Raw genomic sequence first — 12,853 nt, forward strand, 5'->3', positions numbered from 1 at the left:
TTTTTACTTCTTATTATTATTATTTTTTAAATATTATTCGTTTTAAATATTTTTTATTTTAATTTATTTAAATAAAAAAAACATATTAATGGCAGCAACCGGCTGTAAAACCGGTTGCTGCCAGTCAAAAAAGTTGTTTGGCTGCCAGATGGCAGCCAAACAACAAAGGGGTCAATAAATTGACCCCCTCTATGATACAGGGACTTTGAGTCCCTCTATCATAGCCGTGTCCATAATTAATATATAGCAACTTTTGACACCTGAGCGTACGGCACACGCGACGTCAATGCGCTGTAAGAGTATATCCCCCACTCACTTTTAATACTCACGTTCTCATTCATCAACACTGCATAATCCCAATTCAACTGCCAAAATCATCGCCCCACTTGTCAGCCCATAAAATCCCCCGCCACACGCGCCCTATTTCATCCCTCACAATTCCGCTTCACAATTTTTTCTTTCCTCTTTCTTTTTTTTTTAATTAAATTTTGTCTTTCTTAAATTAAGCTTTTCTTAAGGGGGGAAAAAAAAGAAAAATAAAAAACAATTCAAATCAAATCAAAACAAAAATAGCTGAGGGTTTTAGGAACAGCATAGATCTGGTTGTTGGCTAAAATGGTTAGCTCTTATATCAGTTTCTTTCTTTGCTTCTCAATTCTATTCATATACGTCTATTTGTTCTGTGATTATGCTTATAATCAAAGCAGTAATATTTGAGTTTTTTTTTTAATCTTTTTAATGTGTTAATATGATGTTATTCTCTTTTATCAAAACGTACCGTTTTGTTGGCTTCAACTGTCTCACTTCCTTCCATGGAGGAACTGTTTGTGTTCGTTAATCTGGAAATTTGATTTTGTTTAATATTCTTATTTTTAGTTTTTTTAATAATTATTTAATTGAATTTGATTAAAATCCCTGTAAATTTAAAATACAGTAGTATGGGAGAGCTGAGCTGAAGGGCAGATTTGGAAAGTCTGCTTACTATTGTGTTTATTTGGATGGGAATAGAGCTAGGAGACTAAGAGTTGTAAATGGATTTATCAAAGCCTTAGATATAAAATTTGAAGCTTAAATACATTTATAGATACAGCAGGGTTGTGTTTTTATTCTCATTTTGGCACATTAGGGACTTAATTGCCAATATTTATCCCACTTGTAGGATTAAGCTGTAGTTCCCGAACTCAAACTTAGTGATTCTGGGTGAAGTTGGCTTATCAACTGAAAAGAAAGACAAAAAAGGTTAGAGGAGTTCCACTGATGCATAGTGGGTTTACATATACTGATGTAGAGTAATTGGATCATATTGAAAAAACAGAGGGATTCAATCCATTTGTTGAAATACTTGTTGACTGTGGTGGTTTAATTATTGATGGTTGATTTAAGTGACATTATTGACTTATTTTCAAAACTTCTACATGTCTTTTGCTAAATTGTTCACTAGTTTAACAGTTGTAGTCTTCTTTAATAAAGATCCATAGCTTCTTCAGTGTACTTGATGAGCCTTTTTCCATATAAAAAGGTTTGAAAGTTGTGTCAAAAGATTCGATAATGTTTAATTTGTTGAAGATAAAAGTTGCTCGAATTACATGTGGAAAGTGAAAAACTTGAGAAGTTTTTCTTATCTGGGTATGCTTAATGAAACACCTAGAACCTTCTCAGTCAAAGTCCTTGGCCTCTTAATATCTACATCATTATAGTAGTTCCTAGCCATATTCTGCAATATCATGGTAGAGTACTTTCTACATTTAGAGAATCCAATTTTGTATAGAACTTTAGGGGCTCTGCTTATTTTTAATTTTTAGACATTTCACTTGATGTTCAAAAGTGCATAGGCACATAAAATGAATTTCAGCAATGAGGTATTCCTAATTGGATGATCTTTAATCTTTAATGTGTAAATTTTTCTGTCATTTGATAGGTTTATCTCAGGTGCCCAGTTTTAGACTCTTAGCAGCTTCTAAGTGCAGAATATTTTGAAGAATGTCTTTTGATCTTCATCCACCCATAGGAAACTGGCAAATGTCGCTTGTGTCCCTTATGCTTTGGGGACAAAAACTATTGCCATAGAGATAAGTTTACTCATTTTTTTGTCTCACTTGACAACAAGTTGAAAAAGGATTCTGCTTGTGTAAGATCCTCATGTTGTGCAGAAATGATATGATAATTATTGCTTCCAATGATTTGAAGCTGCTATTGAGAGTGCACAGCCTAAAATTTATGCTCCTGCGGCCAAAGCTTTGACTTTAGATTTACCAACTCTCTAGTAGCAATCTATAGCCTTGTACATTTATTTGCAGTTTCTGTCAAATATACTAATTGACCTGAAAACTTATCAAAATGGCTGTGAGCAACAACAAAAAAGCAGTATAACATGAAACGTGAATTTCTGTAATATGATATATCTGGAATATTAGGGTGGTGGACTATCTGATGGTTTATGTTGTGATTTCTTCCTTTATCAGTTACTTCAAAAATTTGTGGTGCGCCATATAATCCTGACTGCTTTGTTTAGCTTCTACGTACCACTTGCAGTAATGCAACGTTAAAGTTTCTCTTAAGTGGCATGCATCAGAAATGTTTTTAGTGATAGTGATTCAAAATTCTTATGGGCCGGGCATCTCCCCCCCCCCCCCCCCCCCCCCCACCCCAACCCACCCACCCACAAAAAAAAAAAAAAAAAAACAACAAACACAAGAAGTTAATATGCCTTCTTCTAGTTTGAACCTTGTTCTGTACTTTGTTTTGTCTAGTTTCATTTTTGATGATTTTTGTCGTGTAGCATCTTTCTGGTTCCTTTTTCCTTTGATATATATAATTGTAATCAAAATTATCTTTCAATCTCTCAGTGATGAGAACATAATTCACCTAAGAACTAGTTGGTCAGCTTGTCATTTCTGTGCGAATTTGTCATCTCATATCTTATTGGATGTGAAATGCAGGTTTTATGAACTCTGTAATATTATAACACGATTTTCCTGAATTGAATAATCATACCCTTTGGACATATACCTTTAAGAATGGCTGATGGGTTGTCAAGCTTCTGGGGTCCGGTGACATCAACTGATTGGTGTGAGAAAAATTATGTCTACTCTTCTTATATTGCAGAGTTTCTCAACACTCTATCAAATGTACCATGCATTCTTTTGGCTCTTTTTGGTCTTATAAATGCTTTGAGACAGCGGTTCGAGAAGAGATTTAGTGTTCTTCACATATCTAATATGATACTTGCCATTGGAAGCATGCTATACCATGCCACACTGCAACATATGTAAGTATTCTTTTGCATTGTTTCATATGCTTTGAGAAATTGATATAAGTAGTTTAGTGAATCTGCTCCTTAATTATAATGCTGGTGGAGTATATTTAGGAAATGTGTTCAGAACTAGTTCTTTTTCTTTCATTTATACATTTGTGTAGTTTACTTGAATAACTAGCTCATGCACTCTAGTGAACAAAAAGCAATGGTTGACTTTGCACATTGTAATTTCGTTTTGAACTTTTTGGAGATCTTATTCATTCAAACTGCCCTTTTAATTGGGGGAGGAAACCAAGAGGCTAGCTAGATGGAACTTGACATTTGTAGTCCTGACATTGTATAAGCAATATGGGTGAAGTTTTTAGTGTTAACCAAAGTATGCAATGGGCCTTTGTATGATCTTAACCTAGATACCAGACTCTCTCTCCCCTCTGCCCGCTTCCCTCTATTCTTCATTTTTCGCCCACGCCAAGACCAAAAAAGGGGCACAAACAAAACGGAAACTATGATTTGGGTATGAGATCTAAGCCTAAATCCGATGTGTAAACATTTATTGTGAAGAAGTAAAGAACTTGAATGTGATAAGCACAGATGTATATTTTTGTAAATTTGAGGTTTCTAGGTCAAATAGGAGAATTTCTTCCCACAGGTTCTGGGTATGAATAAGCCACTAGATGATCGTAATGCCGGAATTGAATGTACTTCTTGGAACTAGTTTGTGGTTGTTGTGATTGGTTTATTTATGTTCTTATCAGGCAACAACAAGGAGATGAAACACCGATGGTGTGGGAAATGCTCCTGTATATCTACATTCTCTATTCACCAGATTGGCACTACAAGAGTACCATGCCTACCTTCTTGTTTCTTTATGGAGCTGCATTTGCAGTTGCCCATGCACTCTTCCGTTTTGGAATTGGCTTCAAGGTACACTATGCAGTACTATGTCTTCTTTGCATCCCACGAATGTACAAGTACTACATTCACACTACTGATGTGTCTGCCAAGCGGCTTGCAAAGTTATATTTAGCCACCATAACCGTAGGAAGTCTTTGCTGGCTTTGTGACCGCCTGTTCTGTGAGAAGATTTCTCTATGGTATTTTAATCCTCAGGGTCATGCACTGTGGCACACTTTCATGGGGTTCAATTCATATTTCGCAAACACATTCCTGATGTTTTGTCGTGCTCAGCAAAGGGGCTGGAACCCAAAAGTTGTGCACGCAATGGGATGGCTCCCGTATGTGAAGATTGATAAACCAAAAGTCCAGTGAGAGACCACTCACACCAATTTTATTTCGTCTCCTCTACTCTCTTGACATTATGTTAGTAGGTGTACGGTTTTGGCAAGTCGTAAACAATAGCAATCACAATTCTTTTTCCCTTCTCTAAATGGATGTAAATGATAATGATATGTTCAGACAACACAAGTGTTTTTATGGGCAGCAATAGAGAGAGCAAAAGATAATTGGCAAAGTACGGAATGTTTAAAATTGAGTAATGAAATTTTCAAATGAATTTATTTGATTGAAAAGAAGAGATGGTACGAGTTTAATAAAGGCCCGGTTTACTGAATTAATCAAAATATCTCCATTTCGGAATTCTATTGATCTGGTAGCTGTGTTTTTACAAGTTATAGCTTTACGGTTGCATTACAACAATTCCAAAAGAGTGCGGAAACGTTAGGTTGTAGGCTTGTAGCCTAAATTTGTCAAAGTCTGTTTAACAACTGAAGATGCCAACTCTTGGCATCTGCGACCGAATAGAAATACATCACTCTTTGATCGACATGTTTGGCAAACCAGTTACTGCGATATTATCAATTTGCAGAAATTGCATTTCATTTCGTTTCCTTTTGTAATAGTATTGCAAATGAGAAATTTTCTATTTTTAGGATTGTTTTATCTCATTCGTAAAATATCCTAAAACATAGTCTAGCTAACAACATCATATTCTCCTCAATATAGGCTCCAAAAACTAGAAACATATCACAACAAAGTTTGAATATCTTAGTCTAACTTTCTCCCTTCTCAAGAATCTTGACTAGTCCCAGCATAACTATGCAGAGACAGGATCAAATGGCTAAATAAAATTCAAGCTTGACTGCTCGAAGTTGGTTCAAGGGTAACAAAACCTTAACCCAGATGAGCCTCATCATTCATAATTATTTCAACACCATATATTCTAATATCAACGGATTAAAAATCGACTCAAAAGGGACTCAAGGTTTTTGGTATACATCAAGGCTTCCAGAGGTCCTCAAGGGATTTAGCATCAACCATGGCTTCCAATGTCTTCTTCGCCAATTCTCCATCATCAATCCACAAAGAACTTTGTTTATGTAAGAGCTCTCTCTTCGCTTTCTTCTCTTCTTCCATTGATTTTTCTTTCATCCTCCAGTTTTCAAGCTTCTCAGCTTTTTCCTTCATCTGCATTCGCGAAAGTCAGCATGATTAAGGCAAATGACACATATAGTGCTAATTAAATCTCAACAGTGAAAGATGAAGAACGCACTAGAAAAAATGACACACCGTGAAAAAACTCAGGTAATTGACATTCCATTACATATCTGATAAATAAGGTGAATGCCAACATTACTCCGATATAATATGTAGATCTGATGTAATACCTAACAAGTTGAAGCAAAGTTCTAGTTCAAATCAGAGAAAAGTCCTTCTCGGAGAAAACCTTTTCGATCTTATTGGCTTAAGCAGACCATTCATGAGCAGATAAGCTCAAAGAAAGCAACCTACAGTCCCATGCATTTAACATGTTTGTTATAGGTAAAACGCAGGGTAAAGTATTGTTTGAATATGTTGTTTTGAATCGACTGACCAGATGGTACAGTATACACTATAACATTCTTGCACTCTTAATCATTATGTATCTGCTATTATTTATCTTTTTTTACACATGGCTAGAACAATAAGAAACTAGAGACTTGTTTTTTTTCGTTTTTTTACTAAAAAGAAAAGGAAGAAGAAAATTATTCCCATGGCAAACATAAAATAGCAAATACAGCTGTCCAAAGTGTGGCTATGAATGTATGTGTCTAGACAACCCAAAAATTAAAAGCTCAAATGAAGAGATGAGCACATATAAAAGAGTCCAAAAGTGATAAAAACATACAGCAAAAATCAACTAGCCCTGAATTACTGCATAATGAGGACAAAAAATTCAATAGTTTAAAAGCTCTAACAATTAACAGCCAGTTAATAACATTTTCAAAGAACAACTTTATTCCATGGTGCATATTTACACTAAAATGCCCATATTTTTTTCCATTGACAAGCCAAAATCCTAAGAAAACGCAATTGGATTACATTCCCATGTCCAGATAGAATGCTAAAAAATTTGGAGGATTTCAAATTTAATTCCACACCCCCCCCCCCCCTCTCCCCCGGGGTGCACCAACCCAATCCTCCCCACCCCCAAATGCTTTCAAATCCTCCAACCCCTCTGTTTCAAATTGAATTCCTCCTTTGCTTTTTCCCCCTGCAAATCCCCTAACCCAAAGACTCCAAGTTGCATCATAATTTTCAAAACCCATCAATAAATTAATTTATTATAAGTATGAAATCATTAATTAATCAAATACCGAAACAAAACAAAATAAATAAATAAATAAAATAAAAGTGAAGAGGCACATACCAGGGTTTTCCGAAACTCCTCTTCAGCGACCTTCCTTTCTTCAGCTTTAACTTTAGCGGCTTCGGCTTTCAACTTCTTGCGCTCTTCGTTAGCGAGCCTAACAGCTTCTTTTTTGGCTTCGTCTTTTCTCTGCTTCTCGAGCCTCATCAGCTCCATTTCTTCTATGTAGCCCTTGCGCATCTCTTTGATTTGTTTGGCGTAGTCTCTTCGCAACTGGGCCAGTTTCTTCTCGGCTTCTTTGGGGTTTTTGGGCGCATCCCAGCTGCCGATGAAGGAGTTCGGCTCCGAGAATTGGTGGTTCTGTTGGTGGTTGTTGCGGGTGACCGGCGCCGCCGTACTGGAGAAAGAACGTGTTAGGTTGCGGCGGATAGAGCGACTGACGGTGGCCATTTCATCGAAACTTTGAAGTATAGGACTGCCTGACGGTATAGGGGAAAAGAGTTTTTAAGAGCAAATGGGGAAGAGAAAAGGGTCAAGTTTTTTTTAACTATTTTATGCGGAAATAACATTTAGATCCCTAATTTTATACAATTTCTCAACTAATGGCATAGTTTGTCTAGTTGTATTAAATATGTCAGTCAATAGGACAATAAATAAATTAGGGATTCTTAATATTTGAGTCTCGACAGCTTATTTGTAATTACCGCATCAAAATATGATAATTACACTTAAACTATCACATTGGTTAGAATTACTGGATGCCTAAGTTTATTGTTTTCTTAAAGTTACACACCAATGCATGCAAATACATAGTGCAACACATCCTCTTTATAGTAAAAAATTTGTTGATTCTAACAAGATGACTGTAGATGTTTTACTGTACATATTGTGATAATAATTAATAAGTGACATATTACTTAAAATATAAATTATATATCCAAACCTTTTAACTATAACATTACTAGGGGTGTTCGCGGATCGAATTTTATGGATTGGACATCAATCCATATTCGATCCATGATTTTACGGATTATAATTTTTTAATCCAATCCAATTCATGGATTAATAAAATCTAATCCAAATATAATCCATACATCTGCGGATCGGATGCGGATTTGACTCAATCTATATCCAATGTTCAGAATCCAATCCGATCCGCTCAATCCGTCTGATCCGCTCAATCCGATCCGTGGATTGGTGGATTGGATATGGATATATTTATGTAAATCCACAGAAATTCGTGAATCCGCAAAAAAAAAAATATATATATATATATATAATTAAAAAATTATTATAAATTTAATTAAAAAAAATTATAAATGTGACATTACATAGTTATATAAGCACTATAACATATCTTAGCCATTACCCAATAATAATATAAAATGAAAAATAATCAAATAATCAAATATACAAATATAACTTGTAAAAATTGTAAAACAAAATAAAAGCAAAGTCACACACACTAACAAAAACAAAGTAACATGACACCAAGTCACCAACAATTTACAAACAAAAAACCCTAAGCTTTCCTACCGTCACACACACTAGCAACACTCAATATTGGTTTGATACACTCTCGACACGGATTTGAAGGACATCGGCCGCGCGATTCTGGCGAGAGCAAGCCATCTTCTTTCCCAATTCCATCAAGCCACTTCACATTCACTAGTTCCAGCTGAACAATTTCACTGTCACAACCTTCAAGATCGCCACCCGTACGGCTTCTCTTGGTTCCCATCGTGACGGCTCCGTAATCACCACTTTTCGACAGGCGCAACAGCCCTGGTGAAGGATCAAACTGTGTTTGGTTTTCGAAACTTCACCATTTCAATTAATTGTGGCTTTATTTGAACAATTAATTTCGGTGTTATATTAACATATTATTGTAACTTTATTTGAACAATTAAGCTTGGTGTGTTATATTTTAAAACTTTGAACGTATTATTGTAGATTTATTTGAATAATTAGTCTAGATGTGTTATATTTTCAAAACTTTAAATGTATTATTTTAGTTTTATTTAAATAATTTATTTATTTAAATTTTATTCAATTTTAAATTTAATTGGTAGCAAAATTATTTTTATATTAGATTTTTTTTATTTCATTAGTTGGAGAGAACTAAAAATTTTTAATTCGAAAACTAATGATCAAAATGGTGGATTGGATATGGATTGAGTCAAATCCGCATCCGATCTGCAGATGTATGGATTGGATTTGGATTGAATTTTATCAATCTGTGGATTGAATTGGATTGAAAAATTATAAGCTGCAAAATCATTGATCAGATATGGATTGATGCCCAATCTGTAAAATCCGATCCGCGAGCACCCCTACAATCCATATGCAATCCACCATTTTGCGCATTAGTTTTCGAATTAAAATTTTTTAGTTCTCTCCAACTAATGAAATAAAAAAAATCTAATATAAAAATAATTTTGCTACCAATTAAATTTAAAATTGAATAAAATTTAAATAAATTAATTGTTTAAATAAAGCTAAAATAATACATTTAAAGTTTCAAAATATAACACATCGAGACCAATTATTCAAATAAAGCTACAATAATATGTTCAAATTTTTAAAATATAACACACCAAGCTTAATTGTTCAAATAAAGTTACAATAATACGTTAATATACACCAAAATTAATTGTTCAAATAAAGCCATAATTAATTGAAATGGCGAAGTTTCGGGAACCAAACACAGTCTGATCTTTCACCAGGGCTGTTGTGCCTGTCGAAAAGTGGTGATTACAGAGCCATCCACGATGGGAACCAGGAGAAGCCGTACGGGTGGCGATCTTGAAGGTTGTGATAGTGAAATTGTTCAGCTGGAACCAATGAATGTGAAGTGGCTCGATGGACTTGGGAAAGAAAATGGCTTGTTCTTGCTGGAATCGCGCTGCCGATGTCCTTTAAACCTGTGTCGAGAGTGTATCCAACCAGTAGTGAGTGTTGCTAGTGTGTGTGACGGCGGGGAAACCTAGGGTTTTTTGTTTGCAAATTGTTGGTGACTTGGCTTTATGGTACTTTGCTTTTGCTAGTGCGTGTGACTTTGCTTTTATTTTGTTTTACAATTTTTACAAGTTATATTTGTATATTTGATTATTTAATTATTTTTCATTTTATATTATTATTGGGTAATGGCTAAGATATGTTATAGTACTTAGTAACTATGCAATCTCACATTTATAATTTTTTAATTAAATTTATAATAATTTTTTAATTATATATATATATATATATATATATATATATATATATTTTGTAGATTCACGGATTTCTGTGTATTTACAGAAGTAAATCCATATCCAATCTATCGACTGCAGATTTTTAAATTTTCAATCCATATCCAATCCACCAATTCACTGATCAGATTTATACAGATCTGATTCAGCGGATCGGACGGATTGAGCGGATCGGATTGGATTCTGAACACCCATTACTGAAATTTAAAAAATATTAAACTCGTTAAATACCTAAAGTTTGTTCATAATCTTTGTATTATAAAGTTGTAGAAAAATGTGTTACAAAACTCAAATGATCTTGTTGGAATAGGGAGTGTTAACGATTAAGTGTTTGCTTACAAAAAAATACAAAGAAATGGAGATGCATTTTCGGTGGGACCAACAAATTTAGAAATGAAAAATAGGAATCCTCTTCCATTACACGGGGACGTGAAAAGAAAATTGATATTTTTATCCACAGACAAAATAAAAAAAAAATTATTTTTTATCCATTTAAGCATTAAATATTATTATAATTATAGTTATTATAACAAAAACAACAACATCAACAATAATTATAATAATAACAATAATAATAATCATTATAATTACTATTATTATTAATTATAATTACTATAATAATTAAAATAATTGTAATATTAGTATTACTATTATAATCATAAGTACAATAATTATTATAATAACAATTGTCATCACATCATTATAATAATGATGGTAATAATAATTAGTACTATTTTATTATAATAATTGTAATGCTAGTAATGGTAATAATATTTACTCTTTATTTTGTTAGTAAACAAATACATAATTGTAATTAAGAATATTTTAATAACTTGTATCAACATATTTTCGATTACAAGACAAAGTAAACACATAAATAATAATCAATTAATTGAGGTAAACAGCTAAATAAAATTCTAATTTTCACATCTCATTTTGATTCCAATCTACTCGAACTCAAACCCATTAGAATTCATATTCATTCCAATTTCGGAATAATAAATGCACCATAATTAATGTGTAAATTGTCCATGTTCAACCTTCGCTTGTCTCCCATACCGGCATGACTATTGGATACGATACATATAAACTAGGTAATTAAGAAAGTTACCTTAACAAATTTATTTTGGGGGAATTTGTTTTGGTTTAAAAATTACGTATTCTAGGGGTGTTCGCGGATCAGATTTTACGGATTGTACATCAATCCATATCCAATCCACGATTTTGCGGATTATAAATTTTTAATCCAATTCAATTCACGGATTGGTGAAATTCAATTCAAATTCAATCCATACATCTGCGGATTAGATGCGGATTTTACCTAATTCATATCAAATCTACCATTTTGCGGATTGATTTGCAGACTGAAATTTTTTAATTTTGTCCAATCCACGAATTAACTAAATAAAAGGATTTAATATAAAAATAATTTTACTACCGATCAAATTTAAAATTAAATAAGATTTAAATAAATTAATTGTTTAAATAAAGTTAGAAAATATATTTAAAGTTTCAAAATATAACACACTAAAACAAAAAAAAAAATCTCATTTGTTTAGATTAGTACATGAAAATTAACTATTTTGAAAGCTATATTTGTTTATTTAATTATTTTTTATTTTATACTATAATCGGATAAGATATAATATAATGTTAATGTAACTATATTTTAATTTTTTTTATTTACTAGTAAGTATTAATGTCATATTTACAAGTTTTATTTTTTAATTAAATAAATACTTTTTTTTTGCGGATTTGTGGATTTTTGTGGATTTACAGAAGTTGATCCATATCTAATCCATCGATTGCGGATTATCAAATTTTCAATCCAATCCAATCCACCAATCCACGGATCGCATTTATGTGGATCAGATAAATTGAGCGGATCAGATTAGATTCTGAACACCCTTATTACATACAAACAAATTAAAATTATTTCTACTTGTAGCAGAGTCATTATTAGGAGTGTTCGCAGATTGAACATCAATCCATATTCAATTCATGATTTTGCGGATTGTAAATTTTCAATCCAATCAAATTCACGGATTAACGAATTCAATTTAAATTCAATTCATATGTTTGCGGATCGAATGTGAATTTAACCAAATACATATCTAATTCATCATTTTATGGATTAAATTTTTTTTATTCTTTTCATTCTACGAACTAATTAAATAAAAAAATCTAATATAAAAATAATTTTACTACCAATCAAATTCAAAATTGAATAAGATTTAAATAAAGTTTGAATAATATATTCAAAGATTTAAAATATAACACAATGAAAAAAATTCATTTGTTTAAATCAATACATGAAAATTAACTAAAATTAATTGTTTAAAAAACTATATTTGTTTATTTAATTATTCAAATTTTATTATACATTATTATCAGATAAGATATGTATAGTATTAATATAACTACATTTTAACTTATTTATCTATTAGTAAATAATAATGCCACATTTAAACATTTTATTTTTTATTAAATAAATATTTATTTTTTTTACAGATTCACCGATTTTTTAAAATTTAGAAAAGTAAATCTAAATCTAATCCATCAACTGCGGATTTTTAAATTTTCAATTCAATCCAATCCACCAATTCACAGATCGAATTTTTACAAATTGATTTTTTGTGGATCAAACTAATTGAACAAATCGGATTAAATTTTGAACACCCCTAGTCATTAAGACTACTGAAAGTGGAAAACCAATAATAGAAAGCACTGTCTAAGAAAAAATGATTAAATATGAATATA

General features: G+C 32.3%; 2 protein-coding genes across 3 annotated transcripts; one reads left to right on the forward strand and one right to left on the reverse strand.

The window, feature by feature from the left end:
- Nucleotides 1-296: 296 nt before the first annotated feature.
- LOC18033396 (alkaline ceramidase) lies at nt 297-4,727 on the forward strand. 2 transcript variants are annotated; one of them, XM_006420905.2, is made up of 3 exons: nt 297-618; nt 2,940-3,268; nt 4,012-4,727. In XM_006420905.2, the coding sequence occupies exons 2-3, from the start codon at nt 3,018-3,020 to the stop codon at nt 4,523-4,525; spliced, it is 765 nt and encodes a 254-aa protein (XP_006420968.1). In that variant the 5' UTR covers nt 297-618; nt 2,940-3,017; the 3' UTR covers nt 4,526-4,727. The 2 variants fall into 2 exon arrangements, with proteins under 2 accessions (XP_006420968.1, XP_024036199.1); XM_024180431.1 differs by lacking the exon at nt 297-618 and having other exon boundaries at nt 2,676-3,268.
- A 459-nt stretch (nt 4,728-5,186) lies between these two features.
- LOC18032348 (UPF0329 protein ECU05_1680/ECU11_0050) lies at nt 5,187-7,379 on the reverse strand. The gene is made up of 2 exons (XM_006420906.2): nt 6,903-7,379; nt 5,187-5,680 (listed from the first exon to the last, which is right to left on the reverse strand). Exons 1-2 carry the CDS (start codon nt 7,290-7,292, stop codon nt 5,492-5,494), a joined length of 579 nt encoding a protein of 192 aa, XP_006420969.1. The 5' UTR covers nt 7,293-7,379; the 3' UTR covers nt 5,187-5,491.
- Nucleotides 7,380-12,853: the final 5,474 nt, after the last annotated feature.

Source organism: Citrus clementina, unplaced genomic scaffold, assembly GCF_000493195.1.
Source record: "Citrus clementina cultivar Clemenules unplaced genomic scaffold, Citrus_clementina_v1.0 scaffold_9, whole genome shotgun sequence".
NCBI classification, from domain to species: Eukaryota; Viridiplantae; Streptophyta; class Magnoliopsida; order Sapindales; family Rutaceae; genus Citrus; species Citrus x clementina.